General features: G+C 38.1%; 1 protein-coding gene across 8 annotated transcripts in view; it reads right to left on the bottom strand.

Annotated features, from left to right (window-relative positions):
• kmt2cb (lysine (K)-specific methyltransferase 2Cb) overlaps window positions 1-23,289 on the bottom strand; it is a 97,381-nt gene that overhangs the window by 64,484 nt on the left and 9,608 nt on the right. For 7 of the 8 annotated variants that reach the window (XM_080907757.1, XM_080907760.1, XM_080907758.1 and 4 more), the window contains exons 2-5: window positions 14,802-14,990; window positions 4,632-4,720; window positions 1,797-1,941; window positions 745-948 (exon numbers count right to left, since the gene is read on the bottom strand). In XM_080907757.1, the coding sequence (XP_080763883.1) occupies window positions 745-948; window positions 1,797-1,941; window positions 4,632-4,720; window positions 14,802-14,989 (626 nt within the window). In that variant the 5' untranslated portion in view covers window position 14,990. The remainder of the gene's footprint in view (window positions 1-744; window positions 949-1,796; window positions 1,942-4,631; window positions 4,721-14,801; window positions 14,991-23,289) is intronic. The other variant, XM_080907763.1, reaches the window with a different exon arrangement.

The following is a 23,289-nucleotide window of genomic DNA, read 5'->3' as shown; positions in this document are numbered from 1 at the left end:
CAGCCAAAATCAAGATGGGGGTTTCTGGGAACATGATGGGAACCTATTCCTTACACTTTTATTAGCAATTATGAAATGGTCTTCTCTCCTAATCTCTTTTTTTCTTCTTAATTTTTAGTCTTAAATGATATATTATGATATATCTATTCTCTCTCACAGCTAAGGGCTCAATGACCAATCACACAAACAGGACACCAGCTACTGGTTGGCTAGGCCTGTTGCCAAACCCATAATGCTGTCACTGGCCATTACAGTACTGTGAACCCAGAGAGACAACCAACTGGTTTCAAAGGACCAAAACAAATCAGGCAGTTGTCCAATTGAGCGCAGGAAGGGTCTTTTATTTGTATGATTTGCATTTGTGTGCATACAAACACAAGGCTCTTGTGTAACCTTTGCCTGATCTGGCATCTCATGGCCTGGAGAATACTGACAGTTGGGTGTGTATGTTAGGTGTGACCATATTAACCACCACTACTGCTTCATATTACCAGGATAACAAAATTCAAGTCAACTAAAAGAAAAATCTTTTTGATCAGACTAACAGCTTTCACAAGATTTCACAGTAACATCAGTGTATAGAAGCCAAGGACAAAAAAGAACAATGAAGTAAGCTGTTAGCAAATTTTCATTTCTTGCAGCTCATTAACTCATGACAAGGAAGCATTACAGATTGTGTCTTATTCCTAACCAACGATGGCAGCCAAACTATTTGTGACAACAGTGTCAGCCAGGCCTACTTACTTCTTCTCCTTCTGTCCTGAGGTGGTCTCTTCGGCCATTTTTGGCTGAGCAGTTTTATCACCATCGCTGCCATCGCCTGTTGAGCTCCCATCAGCTTTGTGGCTGAAGAGTGCTTCAAGCTGAGACGTGACGGTGAATACTTGTAGATCCCCCTGACCCAGAAGGCTACGACCACCGCAGTAACAGAAGGCACAGAGACGCTCACTAAAAGAAAGAAAATGGGTGGTAGAGGGTGTTTAATTATATATACCTACTGTGACTTAATACAGTGCCATACATGTCACCATGAATTAAGGCCTCCTTCTTGTGGCACTGGGACTGTCTGTGCTGCAATATACATAAAACCTCACAAAGCAAAGCAGACAGACTATCACCACACATAGACACACACACAGTCTCCCAAACACATACTGCTATAAGCAGACAACTTGTAAAAATTATAATGTATTTAAGTAACACAGACCTTGTAATTTAGAAAGAAAGAAAGAAAGAAAGAAAGAAAGAAAGAAAGAAAGAAAGAAAGAAAGAAAGAAAGAAAGAAAGAAAGAAAGACAGACAGACAGACAAGTCCGGTTATACAACAGATATTTGGATGTGCTAACAATCAACATTTTAAGTGAGAAAGCCATCTTGGAGACAAAGTGGTAAACAGAAAAGCAGCAGAACAGTGGCCAAGAGCTGGAAAGTTGAGTAATAAAGCAAGCAGCAAATATTTATCACATTAAGTGCTGAGATGGTACTGTTAATAAGATCCCAGGAGAGGCTCCTGATCTGCTTTCCATCACCAACATCGATAGAACAGACAGGCCAGAAGACTGATTGCAACCTCTAACAAAGTGACACCTGGGAGGAAAAGGGCTGCCTCTACCTGCTGATGACTCCCACCTAATCCATCCATGCATGTATCTAGTATGTGCTAGACCTGTGCTTATTCATTCATAAAAACAATTTAAAAAGTAAAAAGATACACACAGAGTCTCTCACACACATGCATGCACGGTTCTTTATTTCTCAAAAACAGCGATTCTGGGGAAGTGAAAAGTTTTTTTAACCTGCTTTTGACTTCTCTACTTGTTGGGACAGATGGTCCTGCTGAATTCTCGGCTAGAGGGCTCTGGGCCAGAGGGGAAGAGGGCCTGTCCTCCTCTGGCACCTCACTGGTCACTTCCACAGTCTCCACCGGCTGGATTTGTGTTTCTGATGGTAAAAATGAAAAAGACACGGAAGGAAAAAAGAGAAAAGATCTGTTAGGGAGTAGAGAAACAGCTAAGCACTGAATTGTTCCAATGCATCTGCCTCTGTGCTGGTAAATGCTCCTCAATTCACTGCCAATTATGACTGCATGTTTAGCATACAGCCCCTGACAGACACAGGCTGTTACAGGACAGGTTGGTTATATTCTAGTCTTTTTCCTCCAGGTCAGAAACACAGCCTTTTAGCAAGATGGATGGTAAAATATGGGGACCATATGCTCAAGCACTGATTACAATAAACTCAGTGGGAACATCAAGGTCTTGTACAGAATAGTGATAACAATAGAGGCAGGGAATAAAAGAGATGGCATGGCTGTCAAAATATCTCAAGTAGCTAGAATTAATATTTTGGGGGAATAAAAAAAGTTCAATCCTGGACTCATATCTGACATATCACGACTGCTTTTAATTTTAATTTAATTGACGAAACCCTCAATTCACTCTGCTAATCATACAAAACAACTCCCAGCAGTACCTCTCACTGAGACTTTGGGCCATGTAAAATGTTATTAATATTTCATTGGCATGTAATTAGGCTAATGCCACAATGATTGTGTCATCCAAAGGAATTAAAAAAGGGCAAAATTCATATTAGGCTTACTACTACTTACCTACTGATAACTGAATGCATACGCAATGGATGTTTTACAATTAATTTTTACAAGACATCAACTGATTAAACTGATTGTTGCTTTTCCCGCCTCATTTTTTAGATAATAGCTCATTATATTTGTTAAATTAAAAAAAAAAGGTTGTGTTATCCTGTTTAGCAGGGCTCCACAATTATGGGCACGATAATTATCACAATTACTGACATAATAATGTTGCCACACGTAAACATAACAATGCTTTAACATCCATGTCGTCCTACATTTCTGCTAATGTACCAATGTACAAATCTTTGCATCAAACTAAAATTGGTCCTCTTTATTCAACTAAATTAACTAAAGAAAAAATAAATAAATAAATATATATATTTTTTAAATAAACTGCAGCAGCACTTAAAGCAGGGTATGAGTTTCACATTTACATTGTGTTACATTCCTGTCAATTAAATAATAATATTTGCAGATATGTAAGATGTTTATTCACTTGTCCAGAGTGGAGGCATATAGTTAGGCGCTGATTTAGTGGCACGTTCGCTGCTTTTTCTTTATGTTTGTTTTGCGAAGCAAGCATTTTCAGATTCAATCAATCATGTTCATTTAATTGTTGGAAAAATAAAATTGTGACCAAGATTAAAATTTCATCAACTGTGCAGACCTACTGTTAAGTAAGATCAGATTACAAAAACTGATAGGTGACAGTACTACTCTTACCAATGCTAATGGATCAATTACTTTAACACAACTATGTAGGCATAGGATGCTAGTATACATAATACACCAAAGGGTGAGTAAAATTAGGAGCAAACTTTGCATTCAAAAACTATACTGACAGACTACACATTTCCACCTGGGCATTCAAAACACAAACTTGCGGAAACCAGCCCTGGCAGCATTGAATTGGGGGAAATTTAAAGCAAATTTAAATTAAATCGCAGCCATTGTCACCAAGAGTAAGGATGTTCTGCTAAGTATGTTCTGCTCAGTACTGCGGCTTTCCATGCCTCTACCACACTATCTGAGAGAGAGGGGTCGCTTTTGGGGGATTGGAATGAAAAAAAGAAAAAGAAGAAGCATTATAATCTCTAAAGTACCATAATCAAAACTGATAACGCCATGGCTTATCACTTTATCAGTCGTTAATTTCTCTACACATTCCCTAGATGCAATCACACTGTTTTAATGGTAATGTATATTGAAAATGTGAGCTATGTGACCTCTAAGTATAACAATTTAGAGACAGACAAAATAAACAATGCATTTAAAAGGCTATAATATACTGTGCTTGACCTCAGCACATATCACTTTAAGGACAAGACTGCACAGAGTCACAAATTTCATTTTGCCAAAAGCCCAGAGGCAGAGAGCCACTGAAGAAACCACTGAGTTTTAAGTGCATCTGGCGGTAGACTGAAAAGGCAAAGTGAATGCTTGGTTATTTCATAACATCATTTACAAAAAAAAATGTTGAAGGGTTTTAAACTCTGAAATATTGCCTTTGTTTGTTCTAAGGTAAATGATACCAGAAGAACGGCAAGTCATTGACAGCGTCACATTTCCAACTATCTTCAGCTCAGCAACAGGGCGGCACTGAAATGTATCAGAATGGGAGGCATGATCACATGATGTGATGTACACACATAAAAAAGGCACATAAATGGGTCTGGAGAGACTGATGGGATTTTAAAAAGCTTTTAGAGGGCATTAGCCTTGGGCTCTTTCCCTCTGCACCTCAATGCCAATCTCAGAGCAAGAGGAGAGATGGAAGCAGTAAGGGGAGAAGAAAAAATACACACCCACTACAGCTTCACAGCTCAAGCTAAACCCATTCAATTATAGCCCTGAAAAAAAGGCACTGGGTGCTAAGAAAAAGCTCTCATCCATCCTTCTCCAGGAGAAGGAGACTCATCTACCTTTACTAACATACCCTTCAAAGCACTGCATAAGGCTACTTGGGGTGCAGGTTCAAGTCATATATCACTCTCAGTAAAACCAATGTGTATATAAAAGATCAAAAACAAAGTCTCACCTGTGTCCTGAGGGTCTATGGACTCTGTTATCTCAATCCCATCCATGCTGTCCTCCTCATCCACAACAACTCTCCCTCTGGTGCGACCCCTGGAGTAAGAAAAACAAACAAACAAAGAAACAGAGGAAATGAAAAGAAATAAGACATTAAAACTACACAACTTCACCTCGAGACGGGGGAGTGGTGGTTTAGTCATGAATTAATTAAATATCGTCATGGCTTTCACTGATTTTTAATGGAGGCATTGAAGTCATGGGTAAGGCAAAAGGGTGGTACTGGTGGGGTGTTTCATACATATTCGTGTTACAGCTGCAAGGAGAAACTCTGGTAAAACATAGAGGCAATGAAAATAAATGGGCGATTCAGTGATGATGGCGCTATTGGCCTATTTATGGTAACCACAATGGTAGCATCACAGTGACGTCATCACAGCCACCGTTTTACTGTTTCTGATGTCATGCCAGACTTGCTGAACGATAGGTGTTGCCACTCAGACAAAACCTCCTCATATAGTAGGAGACAAAACATGTAGAGGAAGCAAAGAAATCAATTTGTCCTCCTGAAAGTTTCATCTTTTCACACTATTGCAACATTCAACTCTGCATAAGCTGTGTCTTCAAACCAGCTGCGTGACCAACACAAGGTTAGAAAAGACACATGAGGTGCACAGCAAACTGAAACGACACCAAAAAGTGTCTCACACCAGCCATTGTGAGATCACTTTCAGCAAGAGGAGCGCAACAACAGCAAGTATAAATGGCCCTCAGTCACACCAGTATAGAGACTAGCTGGTAACCCCCTGGAAACCACCAGTTAGTAGGGAAGAAATCCGCATTACCCCAAACTGGTTAGTGAATGGTTGCTGGCTGTCATAAGATGAATTTGGTTAAAGAAAAACTAATCTACACTTACTGGTTTGGGGGAACTCAAAGAAAGAGTTTGTAAAGCTTTGGAATTACCTGGATTTCTGCATGAATTAGTCATACACTATGGTATGACAGTCATACTAAGCAACCATTCATGGTCAGTGCTGCAAAATGCAACAACCAGCTGTTGTCGTTTAGCTAGTTTGTTGTTCAGTTTGCTACTCACAATAACTAACTGCAACAATATCTGGAATAAATGTTCATATGCATGCACCTTTTCTTGTGTTAGAGCCCTGACTTCAGTTCAGGAGATGAGGCTTGAGGTGAGGAGGAAGAGGATGAGGTAGAGATGAGGGAGAAGACATAGCAGTAGTTAAGGAAGAGAAAGACATAATGAGAAAGACATGACGAAAGCATTCATGTACAAATGTTAAATAGTCATATAGAGTTTGAAAGAGCTATTTGTGATCTTTAAATTAAAACTAACTTGTAAGTGGGCTGGTCTCTATCCACATACATAAAACCCAATTAGACAGAAGGATAATGACCATCTTGGCCACTGTATTCAAGGTAGTCAAGTAACATGGTGGCTTCCACAAGTTGATGCTCACAATTTTTTCTATTAAATCTAAACAAAGAAAAGAAAAAAGATCAAATTAAAAAAAACAAACAAACAAAAAACCAACTTACTGTACCTTTAAGGCCAGCATGTTCTTAAATTGTGTACAACTAGTTTAGGATTAGCGATAATTTTTGAGAAGAGGGTGTTCTGCAAAGATACCCCAATCACACAGAGTCCAATAATGCTGAAGCAGTTGAACATGAGGTCAAGAGAATAAGTAAAACACCAGCAGAAAACTCTACAGGAAATAAATTAATGAAACGGCAGAAATTTAAAAAATAAATAAAATACACATCTCAAATTTTAAAAAGGTCACTGTGAAACATGGAAAGTTTGAGACTGCTCTGCAACCTCGGGGACTGACATCCTGGAAGTGTTGAGGCAATCAAAAAAGAAAGAAATTACATTATATGATTGTAGCAGACAATAACCTGAAGCTTGGGGAGCAGCTGGATAGTGAAACAGACATTGACCTAGAGCATACAGATAAATACACAACAGAATAGTTGAAAAATAAAATGTATGATTTTTTTAACAACAGCGAAAAAAAAAGAGTCTTAACCCAACCAACGTGCTTTGGCAAGATCTGAAGAGGGCTGTTTAATAAAACAGACATCCAAGAAATGCATTTATTTATCAATATAGCCTCTCAGATCTGTACACCTAACCATCTCCCCTACAACCACGCTGGACCAGGTTTTGGATTACTCAGTTTAACTGTAACTAAAATTCTCACCTCTAGCCCTTTAAGGTGATTGTCTGTGAACGATCATAATATGTGTAATGTTAGCTTTTAAAGAAGTCCTTAGTATCAACACACTTTTCTAACAAAGAAAGTTCCACCTTTCTTATATTTCACTGTATGTGCCATGTCAGCAAACAGACAACCACGTGTACATTTACAAACAGGCGTTGTGTGCCAACTCATACGCTCAGACACACCAACTCATACCTTGCTTGTACACACAGAGTATGTAAATATCTGCCAGTGTCAGCATCCCTTCAACGCAAGCTCAGTTAACCTAATCTTGGAAGCAGCATGTGGAGGGGATAATTGTCATGGATACAAATTAAATAGCAACACCGAGTGCTAGCAGGCTAAGTGGGGAGAACAAACACAGCCCAAAGGAGAGCAGTATGTCTCCGGGGTACTCAGGAGGATCCAGCGGGTGGGAAGTGAGGGAGGAGATTGGGGGTGGGGGTGGGTAATTTTGTGTCACTGGAGAGAAAAATCACAAATGGCTAGATGCCAAATCAACCCCTCCTTCTAAATGACTTCCATGGGGAATGACAGAAGAAGTCTCTAGCAAACCTTGGCTAAAAACAATTACCTGTGAGCTTGAGTCAAACATAAATAACTTGATGTAGAAACAAACAACTGCATTTTAACAGAACTCTGTTATAGCCTATTACATGGCCTAGTATGAACCAACTACTGTAGTTCAGGATCATATGGAAGTCGGTGTAGATATAATCAGGAATGGTGGATGGCCTCTCTCAGTAACTATTCTATATCAATTTAATTTTTTAATGCTATTCTGAACAAATTTACTTTTCAGTTTTTAATTTTGTTATCTTTAAAAATCAAACAGTAGCTAAGTACATAGCAATAGCAAAAGCCGCAGTCAGCTAGTCTTTATGGAAAAAGTTACAAATGAGGGTATCAGCGACTGGATGCCACCAGGGAGTGGAAGGAGATGTTGCTTTACTGGCCTTACTGCTTCAACTGTCTGGAAAGGGTCTGCATGATGGCATTACAGTAGATTGTCAAAGCCTGGATCCCAGTATAGCAGATGGATTGATGAGTGGCTTGCACAGCTTGGATGATTTTTGATTTATGTTGATATTTTAATGACGAGACTCTTCTGGTCTTGCAAGATCAAAAGACAGCAGTCTGTAGTTACTCATTTATTGCTTTTGGAAGACTAGAAGCAACAAATTGGCTTACAGGAGAAAATAAGATAATGTCCCAACATGAAACATGAGTGGAACTCTGCCACAAGCAGAACAGCTCATTTTCTGATTTGTTTTCATAATTCACTATTTTTTCAACACTTTTTCCCCCCCTTTAAAATAAATAAATAAATCAGAGGGTACTGTGTTAATTTTTTCACTGGATGCACAGTGGACTTACAGCAAAATAGTATCTGGTTCTCTTATAAGAAACAACTTTTATTTTAAGAATAAGATGAGCATAAAAATTTAATTAATCTCAGTGGATACTGAGAAAAAAAAGAAATTACTGAAGAGTGTTATAGTGGGGACTGTAGCTTGCAGGTAGCAGCACTTACTAGTACAAATAACCTAAAGGGCATTTTCAGTTCTTCTTTACCAATGACTTGCTGTCAACGATAACAGACTATCGAATTTAAAGTGTGGATCTATTAAAACAAGCTGCCAGCAGCAGCACTATAGTACAATAGTAGTGACACAGCACAACTCAAATGTAAGCACAAAATTAGCCTAGGTAGCATTTTCACTGGAAATATTAAGTATAATATGACTGCTCTACACTTTAGTTTAATAATATCTAAGTTGAGGTAACTTGTCGTTCATCAGCAGCCTGCACAGTATTGCCACATAATAAAAAATGAAAAATGTCTTCCTGCTTCCTCCCTTTCCACCATTTGAATTGCTGTCATTTACTTGGCTAAACAATATGTAACTGCATCAGTGATTACCAGCCACCGTTTGCTCTTCCTGTTGTAAGAAGTATATCTAGCGAGTGCTCCAACGATGCTTGGGTGAGTCATTTGTTTACATTTCGGTCATACATCACCAGCTGATAGCCTGGTCGTACTCTGTGTTTTTTGGCTCAAGTAGTGAAACAAGTTTGTCGTTTCCGGCTTTCGCACAAATAATTTTAAGGTACTGTGCTTTGTTGGGTTTTTTTCAATGACCTCAGCTGTTACCAAATCGTCATCAGAGCCGGACACCTGGCTGTCTGCCTGTCGGACATGTCTGAGTGTGCCTCATTATTGTGTGCAATACGGAATATAAGTGTAGGATGCTGCTATAGTAATGATATCATGATATGACACTTTAAAAAAAAAACACATAAAAAATTATGCTGGTATTATTAGAACAGCCCTAGATTGTGTATACCAGAAACTGTTGATCTACTGGAATTGTCCTGGTCAAAATGCATTGTCTTGTTGATGCCATTGGTCAAATGAGAATGGCCAGACTATTTCCAGCTGACAGCAGTTCGCACAGGCTCACGAAGATTGGGAAAAAAGGTTGCCTGGTCTAATGAGTCTCGATTTCTGCTCCAACATTTGGATGATAGAACCACAATTTGGTATAAACAACATGAAAGCATGGATCCATCCTGCCTTGTAACAGTTCAGACTGGTTTTAATGACGAGAAAGATATTTTCTTGTCCCTCTTTGGTCCTCTTAGTATCAAACTGAGCATCATTTAAACACCACAGCCTGTCTGAGTTCTATTGTTGACCATGTCTGTCCCTTATAACCACATTGTATCCATTTTTGCATGGCTACTTTCAACAGAACAACAAGGAACGTTTCAAAATCATCTCAATTGGGTTTCTTGAAGGTTACAATGAGTTCACAGTACTCAAGTGGCCTCTATAGTTACCAGATCGCAATCCAAAAGTGCACCTTTGGTCTCATGTAGAACAGGATATCTCTATAAGAAATATGCAGACAAAGAATCTACAGCAACTGTGTGCTGCTATTGTGTCAATATGGACCAAATATTCTAAAGCTAAAATGGGCTCTTACCCAGCACTGGGTAGGCGTACCTAACAAATTGTCCAGTGAATGTATATTATTCAAACCTGGTCAATATGGTAAGAACATGTAAAAAAAAACTCATGTCCATACCAATAACCAGCTAAAGATGTATAAAGGTATAAAAGAGCATCAAACCATTTATGAGATGACCATGTAGTTAGGGCTGCCACAAACGACTATTTTAATAGTCGACTAGTCACAGATTATTTTTTGCGATTAGTCGACTAATCAGATCATGCATCCATTGGACGTAAAACGTACAGCTTATTACACCAGCATGCATCTGCTCTTATATAACTATCATTAGCTTACAGCTTTAAGTGTTTAAGGTATGTGCTAACTAAAAATAAAGACAAGATGATAGTTTATTAAATTTTAATGAAATTAGCAGATTGTTTCGGTGGAGTTTAATAAACTCAGCCGTCTGCTCCTTGCTATCTAAAATATAACAGGACACCGGAGCATATTCTCGAGCATCTCACACTTCTGATAATCAGTTGTCTGCTTGACGTTTATTCAGCTGTGTAAAAACTATAACTTTAATCTCAGCCAAACCAATTTACTCAGGAACAAATAAAATACTGAAAAAAGCCAAACGATAACATTTTTAAGTTATCTAAGTGACTTATATATCATGTTTAACCTGAGTAGCGAAAGACGGCAGTGGGTTTGAAAACGATTTGCCGGGAGTCCGGTGTTCTCACCTGCTCTAGTGAGCCTTGAACCTCGGCTCGCTATCGAGCTGGTGAGTAACAGATGTTTCCGAAAACGTTGGAGCGCTTTTGAAAATATGTGGTGTCTTGATAAACTGAGCAGATATTTGAAGTTTACACAGCTACATGCTCGCCTGAAATTATGTGTAATGTTTATTTTGTGACCCAGAAAGTATAATAAGAGTAATATTAAAACTAACTAGCTGCCGCTATTGTTGGAAACTGAGTTGGGCCGCGCTATGAATTCTGTGATAGGTTGGGCCACGAAGTACACACCCGACCCATCCTTTAAATCTGGGGAAATGAAGGGCACATTTGTCGGAGTCTTCGAATTTGGACAGTCTTCGTCGTGTCGCTGTAACGTAATCGGCCTACAAATGCGGGCACAGGAGGATGCGGTTCCTGAATTTGGACACGGCTGCGATACCGGACACTGCTTCTTCTTCTTCGGGATTTAACGGCAGCTGGCATCCTTGTACATGCAGTGCTGCCATCTTTTGTTTCAGTCCGCTATTACACTCTTAAATCCTACTACTTATTCCTGCGTCTTTTGGGATCTTACAAAGCTTCAAACGACGCATCGACTATTAAATTAGTCATCGGCGATTTTGATAGTCGACGTAATCGTGACTAGTCGACTAATCGTTGCAGTCCTACATGTAGTATGCTTAGTACATGGCCAACTGCTGCTACTACTACTACTACTACTACTACTACTACTATCTAGTAAAATTTTCATTAAATACAATTTTTATCTTTCAAGTATTTCTAGTATCTAATAGCAGAAACCAAGCCCAAATTGATATATGAGCAGTTATAAGCCTATGATCACAACCTGAAAACAGCTGTTGGCAGTGACGTCTTTGCACAGACCACCACACAGCATCAAGCTGTATATTATATTATTCAGAACTAATGAGATCAAATTGCAGCATTCAGACAGCCAGTTATGTCACTGACAAATGCAAAAGACTAGTGTTCGGGTCCCATACCCTGCACAACTTCCCCCCACAGTCCTACCACAGGGAGAGCGAGCAAGAGAGACAGGGAAAAGAAAAAAAAAGAAAAAAGAAAAGGTGAAAATAATGCTCTGGTAAGTAGTCCCAGCTAGCACAGTGCTGCCTGGAAAACCTGACAAGGATCATGTTGCTCTGGAAGAGATGGACTAGCAGATGGAGCATAAGCAAATCTAGTAAATTCTAACCAATCAGGTCTACAACAGCGATTTATAGAGCATCCACCTTTGTCACAAATCAATACCCTTAATCACACTTATCTATGACAATTTTAAAATTAAAACATACACCACAGAATGAAGCTGATTAGCCTATGAGAACAATTAATTGGTCTAGAATGACGTTATAAGTGTTCACCATGGTTCGATTACAAGTTACAGTACAGTTTAGAGGACCAGCCATTCCTCATTAGCCTGTAGGCTTTTATGACCAACAGTAATTAGAAATCGGGATGGGGTAAATTGTCTGAATTCACAAAGCTGTAATCACTGTGTTGGGGGTGTTTTATGGAATATGAGCTTGCAATTTAGCTTTCAGGAGGTGTTTGTATCTAATTAAATGAAATCTGAGAGGGGATAAATAATTGCGGCAGAGCTAAATAAGTGTGTAATCAGCAGCCTATTCTGCAAAAATAATGACATACTTTAAAATATATACAAATTGTAATTCTATTCTTGATTCTTAACAAAACCCTAGCCATTACAAAGATATAAATAAAACTGCTGATGGTTAGTTCGTGACCAGTTAAACAACATTAAGTATTTCAAGTGTGTCCCTGGTCATCCTTCTACTGTGGCATTAATGTATTGTCTGAATACTTGGAGATTAAACGATCCATTGGGAACAGGGTATTAAGATTGAATGAGAGGACAGACTGAGGAGAGAGTTAAGAACCTTGCGGGCATTATTTTACAGCTCTAAGCTGCATTGTATGTTGCTAAGGAAGTCACAGAGAAGCAGGACACCTTGCACGGAGCCTAAACATCTGTGGTGGAATTACATGAAATCAAGCTGCTAAAACCCCAAGGACTTCTACAAAGGACTTAAAGTAGTAACTTATGCAATGCTAGAATGACCATAAAATATTTTGTAGTTTCAGACTACTTTAAGTAAGAAGTGGTCAACCACGGTACTATTGAGTACACTGCAAAAGGCCCCCACTTTAATTCCAGGAGGAAACACAAATCCCTTTGGATTCAAATAGGAGCAGCCAAAAGTAGGTTCAGACCACTTTAAATATGCCACATATAGTATAAGGACCATTTTCAGATTTAAACTGAGGGCTTTTTTCCCCAATGCTTCCTATGCACCACCTTGATATTTTTGTTTAATAACATGGGATTAAGTTTTAATGCCGTCTCTTACCAGGTAAGCACTGGATTTAATAAGCAGTAACACAGAATGGGGTATTTAAGCTCATGACACCTGACAGAATTTGGAGGAGAAGCAATAATAAAAGGCAAGATCACCCATTTTTCCAAAGCTGGTTTTGTGTACTTAACTTACCATGAATAATAAATACATAAAAATAAAAATAATAACCAGTGAAAGATTTTAAGTTACCACTGTTACTATGATTTCTTAGGTTTACTGTAAAATTTCACATAGAGTGATGTACATGGTGGCAGGAGTGCAACGGTAAGTCTCACCACAACCATCTTATTAAATCTTGCATAGTTTTCTGGGGTTTTGTTATCAAGTTTACAGTGTTATGTAAAAGTAAAGGGGTTTAAATACCATACATGACTTTCTAAAGTCTACGAGTCCGATTCAGCAAGTTAAATTTATTTTTCACTCTGTGTTGCAAATGTCGGTTACAGAACTGTAGCCTAATTTTCTAAACTTTGATCACAAGAATAGTTTAAGAAGAAAACCATGTATTTGTAATCATTTACGCGTATCAATTCTCGGTTGTGGTGAACATTGCAGATCTACTCCACTGTGCCCATTGCAACAGCAACAAATTCCCAAGGCTTATTTTTGGCCAAATATTAAATGTTGCCCAGGTTCAACACCCTTAATCATTGCTGTGATCGCATTCAGCAAGAATAACCAATTCAGCAAGAATGAAGTAATTCCCTATTCAATTTTATTTATATAGTGCTGAATCACATAAAGCATCAAGGTGTTTTATTTTGTTAGGTAAAGACCTTACAATAACACAGACAAAATTACAAATTCAGATGACTGCATGAGAAAAAGTGCTTGGTGACAGTGGAAAGGAAAAAAACCCTTTTAGCAGGATGAAACTTAAAAAAAAAAAAAAAAAAAAAAGCAGGCTTAGGGACAGGCAGCTATCTATGCAACCAGTTAGGGTAAGAGGAGGAAGACAGCACAAAAAAAACACATTACTGGAAAAGAGACAGAAATAAAAAAAAAATTAAAAAAAATCCACAAAACTAATGATTAAATACAGAGTGGTGTATAAACACAGTGAGAGGGGAAAAAGTGAATGAAGAAGAAGCGCTCAGTGCATTAAAGGAAGCAGCCTAGACCGATTGCAACGTAACTAAGAGGGTTCAGGGTTACACGATCCAGCCTTATCTATAAGATCAAACAGTTTTAAACGTAATCTTAAAAAGTAGAGAGGGTATCTATCTCCAGAATCCAAACTGGGAGCTGGTTCCACAGAAGAGAGGCCTCCCAATCTACTTTAAAATATCCTGGGTACAACAAGTAAGCCCACAGTCTGAGAGCAAAGTGGTCTAATGGGGTGATATGGTACTATGAGGTCTTAGAGATAAGATGGGGCCTGATTATTTAAAAGCTTAAATGCGACAAGAAGGATCTTAAATTAGATTCTGGATTTAAGAGGACGATAATTAAGAAAATCCAATATGAGAGACATATGGGTATGTCTCTAAAACCTCACCTGCGCTGTCACTAAGGGGAAATGGTGAAGCAGGTAATATCAGATATTTAAAATATATAAAGTTTGAAAAGAATATGGGATTCACACTTCTTCTTCTTTTGGCTCCGCACATCTTACAAATCCAATGTCAAGAAAAATTTCAAGACTGATTTAAAGTCTAAACCTAAGCATTTTATAGAGGGGGTCCGGCACCAGACCACTGCTTACAAAAAGTATTACATAAAGTTACTGCACTAGCAATGCTAACCAATTCAGCAAGAATAAGTAATTCCCTGAGCTTTAAAAATACAAACTGATTTGAATGTCAAAGGTAAAAACCTACTTTTTTCTGTTCTTAGACGTGGATAAGGGTGGTGCCTGGGGTAGGAGGGCAGCAGCATCCTTGCGCGGCCTGCCACGTGGTCGCTTGTCTGCGTGGGCAGGACTTCCTGTGGACGTGGCCCCTACACTGCTTGATGGCGGTGAGGGTCCCTGGTCAGAGGGCTCCACAGTCTTATCCTCTGATGACATTCTGAAAAACCGTTAAGAAAGACGAGGTAAGCAATGTTTGGAAAAAAGCAAAACGGATGCTGATTTGCACCTAATCTGAATTTATATTAACAGGTTTTAATTTAGTACATGTCTAAGACGCTATTTTTAACTGATAAACATGGAAGTCCATGTTTTTTGAATAATTTTTGATTTATCTGTAAACTCAAACAGCGTAGTCAGAAAGCTTTTGTCGCCTTTGAAATTTTCTGCATTTTGTTCAGACAATTAAATTGATTTCATCTTTTCATATACAACTACTCTGATATGTTATTGAAAATCAGACCCTGGTAGCAATATTAAACTCAAAGTCTACTTAGGAATGATACATGCTCAGCACACCTAGGTTTTGATGCACATAGTTATATTCAAGTCTCTCCAGAGATCCTGTATTTCATAGGTGTCAAACTCTGGCCCGTGGGCCAGCCTAATTACATTTGGCCCGCATCATCAGCACACTTTTTTCCTGGTACTGATAAAGGAAAAAAGTGTGCTGATGATGTGTAGGTAACACATTCGTACTTTTAGAGAAATTTAAGTTTGAAATAGTGAGTGCAAAATCTGTCTTGCCTTATTATAAACAGCACTAATTTCAGTGTTTCCTGCTCACACGCACCTATTGAAATTAATCTATTTGACAACATACTTTGTGGATAACTGCTTACTTCATTTTACTTCTTTGTGATTTTATCAAATTAATTTGCTAGCATTTGATTATTTTGGGGCAGTTTGAATAAGTGTGCTGTAAGTGGCTTCCTGTGGAAAAATGGCTGCTCTGTTATACTTGGAGGTCTCTACCAATAAGACTGTGCAACTAACCCCCCAAGTGTTATCACAATTTTGTCTTAAAAAATCCCCCCAAAAAACCCTCAATATCTTGACACCACCCCCCCTTCAGTTAAATTACTAAATGGTAGAAATTGTGTTTAATAATTGCAATCTCAACATAGACCAAATACTTAGAATTGAGTTCTTTTGGGTTTTTTTCCTACATAAACACCATTCCTGTCCTCTTTACAAATTCTGTGAAAATGCATCATCTTTGCTTTTGTTTTCATTATTGTGTTTTGTAACTGTTTTGATATGTAAACTACTAATTAAAGAAGTATGTATACTCATTTATGGCTGAAAATGAGAGAGGAAATCACGTACTTTGTTGTTTTTACAGGCAACTCTAGATTATTTGCTATTTTTAGATTCTGTTCTCTTTTTCATAAACAAGAGCATGTCTGACAATTCACTTTTATATACAGCGCCAACTCCCATCTAAAGCTGCCTCAAAGTGCTCTACATGGCAAGGTGAAGACCCAAGACCCTAATATATTAGAGGAACCCCCCCACCCAATGAATCAGTGCACATGCTTGGTAACAAGTGGGAAGGAAGAGCTTCCTTTTAACAAGAAGAGACCTCCAAAAAACAGGCTCAGGGATCTGCTGTGATTGGTGGGGGATAGAGGGGATAGAAGAGTACAGAAAGGCAAGAGCAAAAAGGGGAAGAAAAAAAAAAAGCACACACGGGAAAGTTAACAACATACAATAGTGTAAAAGAAACTGACATGCTAACCATTAACAGAACGTATTGAACACAAATTGATAATTTACAACTTTTGTTTTGACCTGAATACCTGCGAACACCCGATTTGTATACATGGTTGCTTCATTCACCATTTAGCCAAAAGAGAAACCAAACAGTTGCCACTGACCTTAGCCAATAAGCTCGCCAAACTTTAATGGTGAAGATTTAGCTTATAATAATTTTATTTGACTCATGTACAACATGCAATAGTTATCATATTCCCTCTTCTTTTTGAATCCTTTAGGGGGGGAAAAGGTGACGAATGTAAAGCTGGCTTCTTTGGTCCATCTCAATTTTTAAAGAACCCCCCCCCCAAAAAAAAAACTTTCACAGAGATGTTTGTGAGCTTACCCCAACTGCCATCTACTACTCAGTGTATCCTATGCATTCACTTTGTTGGCTAGCTGTAAACAGTATGCAAGAAACTTGTTTTGGGAACTGTGTGTCTTGTTTTGTGATAGCTGCAGCATTAGCCCGCCCACTATGCCTGCAGGGAAATGAAGTAGTGCGCTCAGGAAAACACTGCGCCGCTGTTGCACATAAAATGCAGAAATTACAACTTTCTTTGGAACACTGTCATTTCTCAAACACTGGTATTAGTCATAAATTTGTGTTTTTAGAAACAGCAGAGTATTGCAGTATCCTTCCGGTATGTATACCATGCAAAACTACATTAAAAAAAACTACAAGGCACAGCTTCAGTCTACCCATCCTGATATAAAGACCTGATAGGTGCTTCAGTTCTGGTTGGTGTTCCCAAACTTCCATTTAAAAACAATGAATGATGATGAATGATGAATGCTCTTGGGCATTTTCATTTTCCAGAAACTTCTTGTATATTTGCAGATCTGTTTTAACACAGTTAAAACCTTTTAAAAAAAAAACTTAAAAAGACACAACCAGTGAGGATATGTCTCCAATCTATAACACCCATCTAGCCGTAGAAGCCTGATGTTGTCTTTCAATCTTCAGTAGCATTTAATAACACTGCTTTAGTGTTGTCACTGTACCTTACTGTGTCCAAATCAATTTTTAAAAAATGAACTGAATTCATGTTAGGACTTTTGATTACATAATTTCAAATAATTGGTTTTAAGCATTTTTGAGGTGGCTTATCTGACCAGAGACATCTCAAACACACCAAGATTACAGTTTTTTGGTAGAAGCAAACTAGGGGTTTAGAGAAAATCAAAAAATTCAATGCTGAGCAAAAAATTGTTTGTTAGCTTTTGACTACTGTAAGTACAGTGCAGTAGGATTTCTACTTCTTACTCAAAGCCATCTGTAATCACTCCACATACAGCCAGTTCACATTTTCTATTCTCTGCAACCCACACACTGAAGGAAAAGCCACTACAAAGCACTCAATGGTAAACAATGGGAATACTGCCCTTTACTTGTATTTAACAATACAAAGTAATTTTGAGATGGCAGGATTGTAGTGGTAAATGGACTACAATTCTAGTAAGACTAGAAATAAATGAATTTAAGCTTTGCTAGACCATTTATAACCATGCTCAGATTCCTGCAAACCTGATGTTTCTGGTAAATTTTAAAACCAGTTCATAAGAAAAACTGTACAGCTGGAACAAAAATACTGGGTTGACTGTCAGCATCTAAAAGAATAAAAGTCCCAGAGTAGCTGTTTTATTTAAATGTTTTTATTTTTAATAATAATAATAATAATAATAATAATAGATGCATGGAGGATTAATATAGCTGATCACAGGAAGATGCATTTAGAAGTGGCAGATCAAAAATGTCAACACCTCTCATGCGTTATGGTTAAAATAGTGGAGACGTTTAGCAAAAGATATGTCTTTCTGCAGTTTTCTACACACTTGTTTATACTTAAAAAGAAAACAAATAGTCAATAACGTATTAAAGCAATGTACTTTAAAAACTTGTGAGCAACTTTTAATTAAAATATAAATAATTAAAAAACAAACACTTCAGTCTAAAGCTATGATGTACACCCTGCTATATATGCTATAGACATTGGAGAGTTTGTAAACAATGGTGTCACAGCCATTCAGCCTAACAACTCTGTGACAACACCATTCTTATATATACACTCTAAAATATTTTTCAGCTTACTACTTGTTAGGGTACCAACCAAGTTTTATCAGCTCTACTGAGTATTGATTCACACTAAATCAGTGTAAATTTTGGCACCGGAGCATAACTGGGTTAAAAGAAGAAAGAGAGCGAGGGTGCATGACATCAGTCCTGTGACATGTGAAGAATCGACACCGGACAGGACAATGGCGGTGGGGAGTTAGAAGCAGTCTCAGCCGTGGTTACACTTTTTAAAACTCAACTGCACAACATCTGTAGCACACACTGCAAAGCTGGTTATGGCGACACTTCTAGTCTGAGAAAATACCTGGTCAAACACAAAATACATCTAAAAGCTGAAGAGTGTGTTATATTTGACAGCCGGAAAGCAAATTCAACAAAGGACCTGCAGCTAACTACGAACCCTGGAATGATGGGCAAAGTTTAAGCTGTCAATATCTCTTTTAATCAGGTAATCAGTAGAGCTGGGCGATAGAACGATAACGATATGTATCGCGATATAACTTTTACTCGATAGAGAAATTAAGCTATCGCGATAGACCTCGCCGCTCTTGTCCTCTTAAAAAAAAAAAAAAAAAAAAAAAAAGGTCAGCCAATCCAAATTAAGTAGCGCAGAGCTGAACCAATCACAGCCGCAGCGTCACGTCGTGACTTGTTATGTACAGCACAAGTGCCAAGCCGCACGTGTGTTTGTTTGGGAAGCAGCCAGCGGGTAATGGAGGAAATGAGTGTGCCGACTAGAAAAATCAACCGAGTGTGACCGAAGAGAAAACAGATGATGGTTCCAATGCCGGAGAGATTGTCGAACGGAAGAGCCATAGAAGTTCCGTAGTGTGAAGGTATTTCGGCTATTTCAAGTCTGACAAAAAACAGAGTAGCGTGCACTGTAAATTGTGCCGAAAACAAGTCTGGAAATACAATAAACTGGTGCATGCGTCACACTGTGCACCACGTTATTGTTTCAGTGAAATGAATTTCTACAATACTGTTACTGTTAATTCTACTCTCTGCAGTGTTTAAATGCTTACATATACACACAGTTACTGTCCCTCCACACATACGACTCGGTTCTGCTTCTATGCCCCAGCTTTGTTTACTTTTTCCCACCGAGGCTTCTAGACTTCTGATTGGCCAACATTTCTGCACGGTTAGGAATCTAGCGCCACCTGCTGCTTTGGCATGTTCATAGCAGCGTTTTCCTTCATTTCTGCCTTTATGTGTGGACGAGATTATTTTTTAAAACGAAAACGGAAAATCTCCGTTTTCAAAAATACCCGTGTACGTGTGGACGTAGCCTCAGTCTCTGACTGGAAGCGCTAATTCGTCATTCGGCTTTTGTCAGACTAAAGTAACTGTTAAAACTGTTTGAAAAGCTCAGCTATACAACAAGGAGAGATTGAGAATTTCCTTTTAGTTCTCAGTTTATTTGATATTGACAAAAGTTAGTCAGTTTTGTCTGTTCTTCTGTAAAACAAACTAAGATTTATTTTTAGAATTAATATTTTGTTTCTAAGTGGAATTGACAATTTAGTCTGTTTCGTTTGTTCTATTTTGAAACTTAAACGCTTTAGCGGCTGCCTTTTGTGTAGTTTGCAATATTTGCCTTTATTTATCTGAAAAAGTCTCATGTTCCTTAAGTACATCTACCCTGTTGAACTTATTATGGGAAATAAATATTTAAATAAAAACAAGCTGCTGATTATTTCACATTTTACTTGTGAGCAACAGCACATTTAAATCTTACAAATTCTTACAAGTTATTTGGCTTATATCGTGATAGATATCGTTATCGCCTGAAATGAAAAAAACATATCGTGATATGAAAAAATCTCATATCGCCCAGCTCTAGTAATCAGGCTTTTTCCCCTCTTGCATTGATTGTCACTTTCACTGGCTGCACTGAAATTTTTCATCAGCATGCTATTTACAGTAAACACATTACAGTATGTCCAAAATCTTGATTTCTGACCATAACTAACAGTAGGCCAATATTACCATTTAATATTATATGCAAACACTGTAACAGGAACACTGTCGTAAAACTAACCGAGGCAGCTGGCAACAGTGTAGAGTGTACAATCTTATCAATAAAAAAAAAAGTTTCAGCCAATAATTATGGAATTATTTTATAAGAGAAGAATTTGAATTTGTTTTAAAACAAGCACTAAAAAAGGCACCATTTGTTAGGGGTACCAAATTCCAAGTACTTGTATCAATTCAAACATGAAAGGTAGCCAGCCCTGATTATATATAAAAAAAAAAAATTGTAAAAATTGTTTCCACATTGGCACATACAGGACAATGTGGCAGATATATATCTGCTCAGTGCTGCTAAATTAAAGAAAAGATCTATTGGCATGCAATTATAAAAAAACAAAAAAACAGGCTGACTCTGAAATATTTAGATATCAAGTTTCGCATTTCCATCTGTAATCAAAGTAGTCCAAGTTATAGATGCCTTTTCTACTCTCAGCACTCTTAAATACAAACCACATTCACCCCTGTACACACTCATATAGCTTTGTTCAATAGCTTTAACCTCTTTATACTAGAGCTGCAGCATTTGATTGTTTTAGTAATTGAGTAATCTATTGATTAATTCATTGATTAATTAGAAAGAATTAGGAAAATACTTTTTTTCTTATTAATGAGCAATAATAATTATTGAAAAAAACCCACAGGTTTTGAACTGCTCATTTGTTTCCATTTTAGTAATTGTAATGTTTTGAAGTTTAACTTCAATCAACATCTGTTAAAAAAAAACAAAACAAACAAACAAACAAACGTTATGATGGTGTAGTCATTAAGTCATATTAATAACAACCTAACAACCCCCAGGTCAGTGGCTCCGAGTTTCACTGATCCATGTACATTTTTATTGGCTTGTGAAAAAAAAGCTTTTATTTTCACATTTTGAAATATTAAATCAATTTCATTAATACAATATTTTATTTCACGTTAAATCTGAAAATGTTACAAAAGCCTTATGGCCTGGTAAACCCCATGCACCCCATTAGACTCAGCACTGTTTGTTGCACGTATGTCTTCCATGTAAAATAGGACAGCTGACATCAAGCTGTGTAGTTTTAACATGCTGTCAGACTAGGTTAAAACAAACAGCCATGGATGGAGCAGCTTCAAAGTTTGCTTTTCTTCAAGTCAGAGGTTGTTGATCAGGTGTTTTGAGGAAGCACTCCTACTAGCTTTTTCCCAGTGAAGGCTTTAATGGCGATTACAGGAACAGCACTGCTGATTTGGACGCTAGAAACTTGTTATCTTTCACTCAGCCTGAGCTCAAAATCTCAGTAACAGCTCCGCCTCTTTGTTCTTCTCTGTGTGCGTATTACTCAAATCATTGCATCTACACGCACACACAAACTCTGTTGGCTACATCAGAGGCAATTCAATACCATCGTCCTCAACATGTGGACTAGAGGAGTCTGGGACTGAAGTACTAACCTTCTGATTTGTACCATATTTTTCGGACCATAATCCGCACCAGATTATAAGGTGCACTGTCGATGAACGGGTCTGTTTTCATACATAATGCGCCTTATAATCCGGTGCACCTTAAGCGAAACAAAACAGTCAGATAACTCAAACTTCACTCAACTCATTTTTCTTGCGTCCTCCACTTCCGTACCATTGATTCATTAATGTTCAATTCTCTCACAGCTGCTCTATTCCCATGTTCTTGCAGTATATTAATTACAAATCTTGTATTGTGGATGGATCATCTCAGTTGTTCTCCTGACTGAAGGTTGGTCCGTTAACAACATCCTGTCATGCAATTGCATTTGTCCCTAACCATCGCGAACCCTTGCGTTAACTTTTATCGAGTGGAAAAAAGTTAGCATTCATTCTCCAGCTTCATTGCGTTTATGTTATGCTAACATAGCTGTGTCCCTAGCGATCACGTTGCACATCATTATATACCAGCTCGTCCAACTTCAGTAACCCTAAGAAAAGTCACTGCTGTTTAGTTTTCTGTCGTGATAGCAGAGCTGTATGTTTTAAGTTTTTCAGAAATCTCTCAGTCAGAACATTTATCATTTTATTAAAGATGAACGAATTTAGACTGTTTTTAACACTGTGATGCCGCAGTGTTCATTTGACTTTGGAACCTGAAGCGGACGGAGTTTTGGACTCAGATTACTCCATTAAGCAGTGCGGCTTTGTAGCTTACCAAAGTCGTACTAAAACCTTTTGACAGATTTTGAGTGCCATGTACCACATAAAATCGGTTCGAGGTCAGTAAGCACAACCAGAATTCATACATAAGGCGCACCGGATTATAGGGCGCACTGTCGATTTTTGAGAAAATTAAAGGATTTTAAGTGCGCAATATAGTGTGAAAAACACGGTACAAAAAAATGCTCTATGGCCTGAGCCACAGCTACTCCAATACTGACTAATCACATTTTGCTTTCATGTGGTGATATCAGTGTGGAAAGCAAATAAAATGCATTGGCCAAAGAGCTTCGGCCAATATGTTATGACAAGTGTTTTAAATGCCACTTTATAGTTCGGAGAAGCTGTGTCAGGTCGTCTACCAATCAGGTTTGTGGCTCGATTCCCCGGTTACTCCAGTCTGCATATCGAAGAATCCTTGGACAAGATACTGCAC

The sequence above is a fragment of the Rhamphochromis sp. 'chilingali' genome (genome assembly GCF_963969265.1).
Source record: "Rhamphochromis sp. 'chilingali' genome assembly, chromosome: 16".
In the NCBI taxonomy this organism is placed as follows: Eukaryota; Metazoa; Chordata; class Actinopteri; order Cichliformes; family Cichlidae; genus Rhamphochromis; species Rhamphochromis sp. 'chilingali'.
This window is presented reverse-complemented; position numbering and strand designations above follow the sequence as displayed.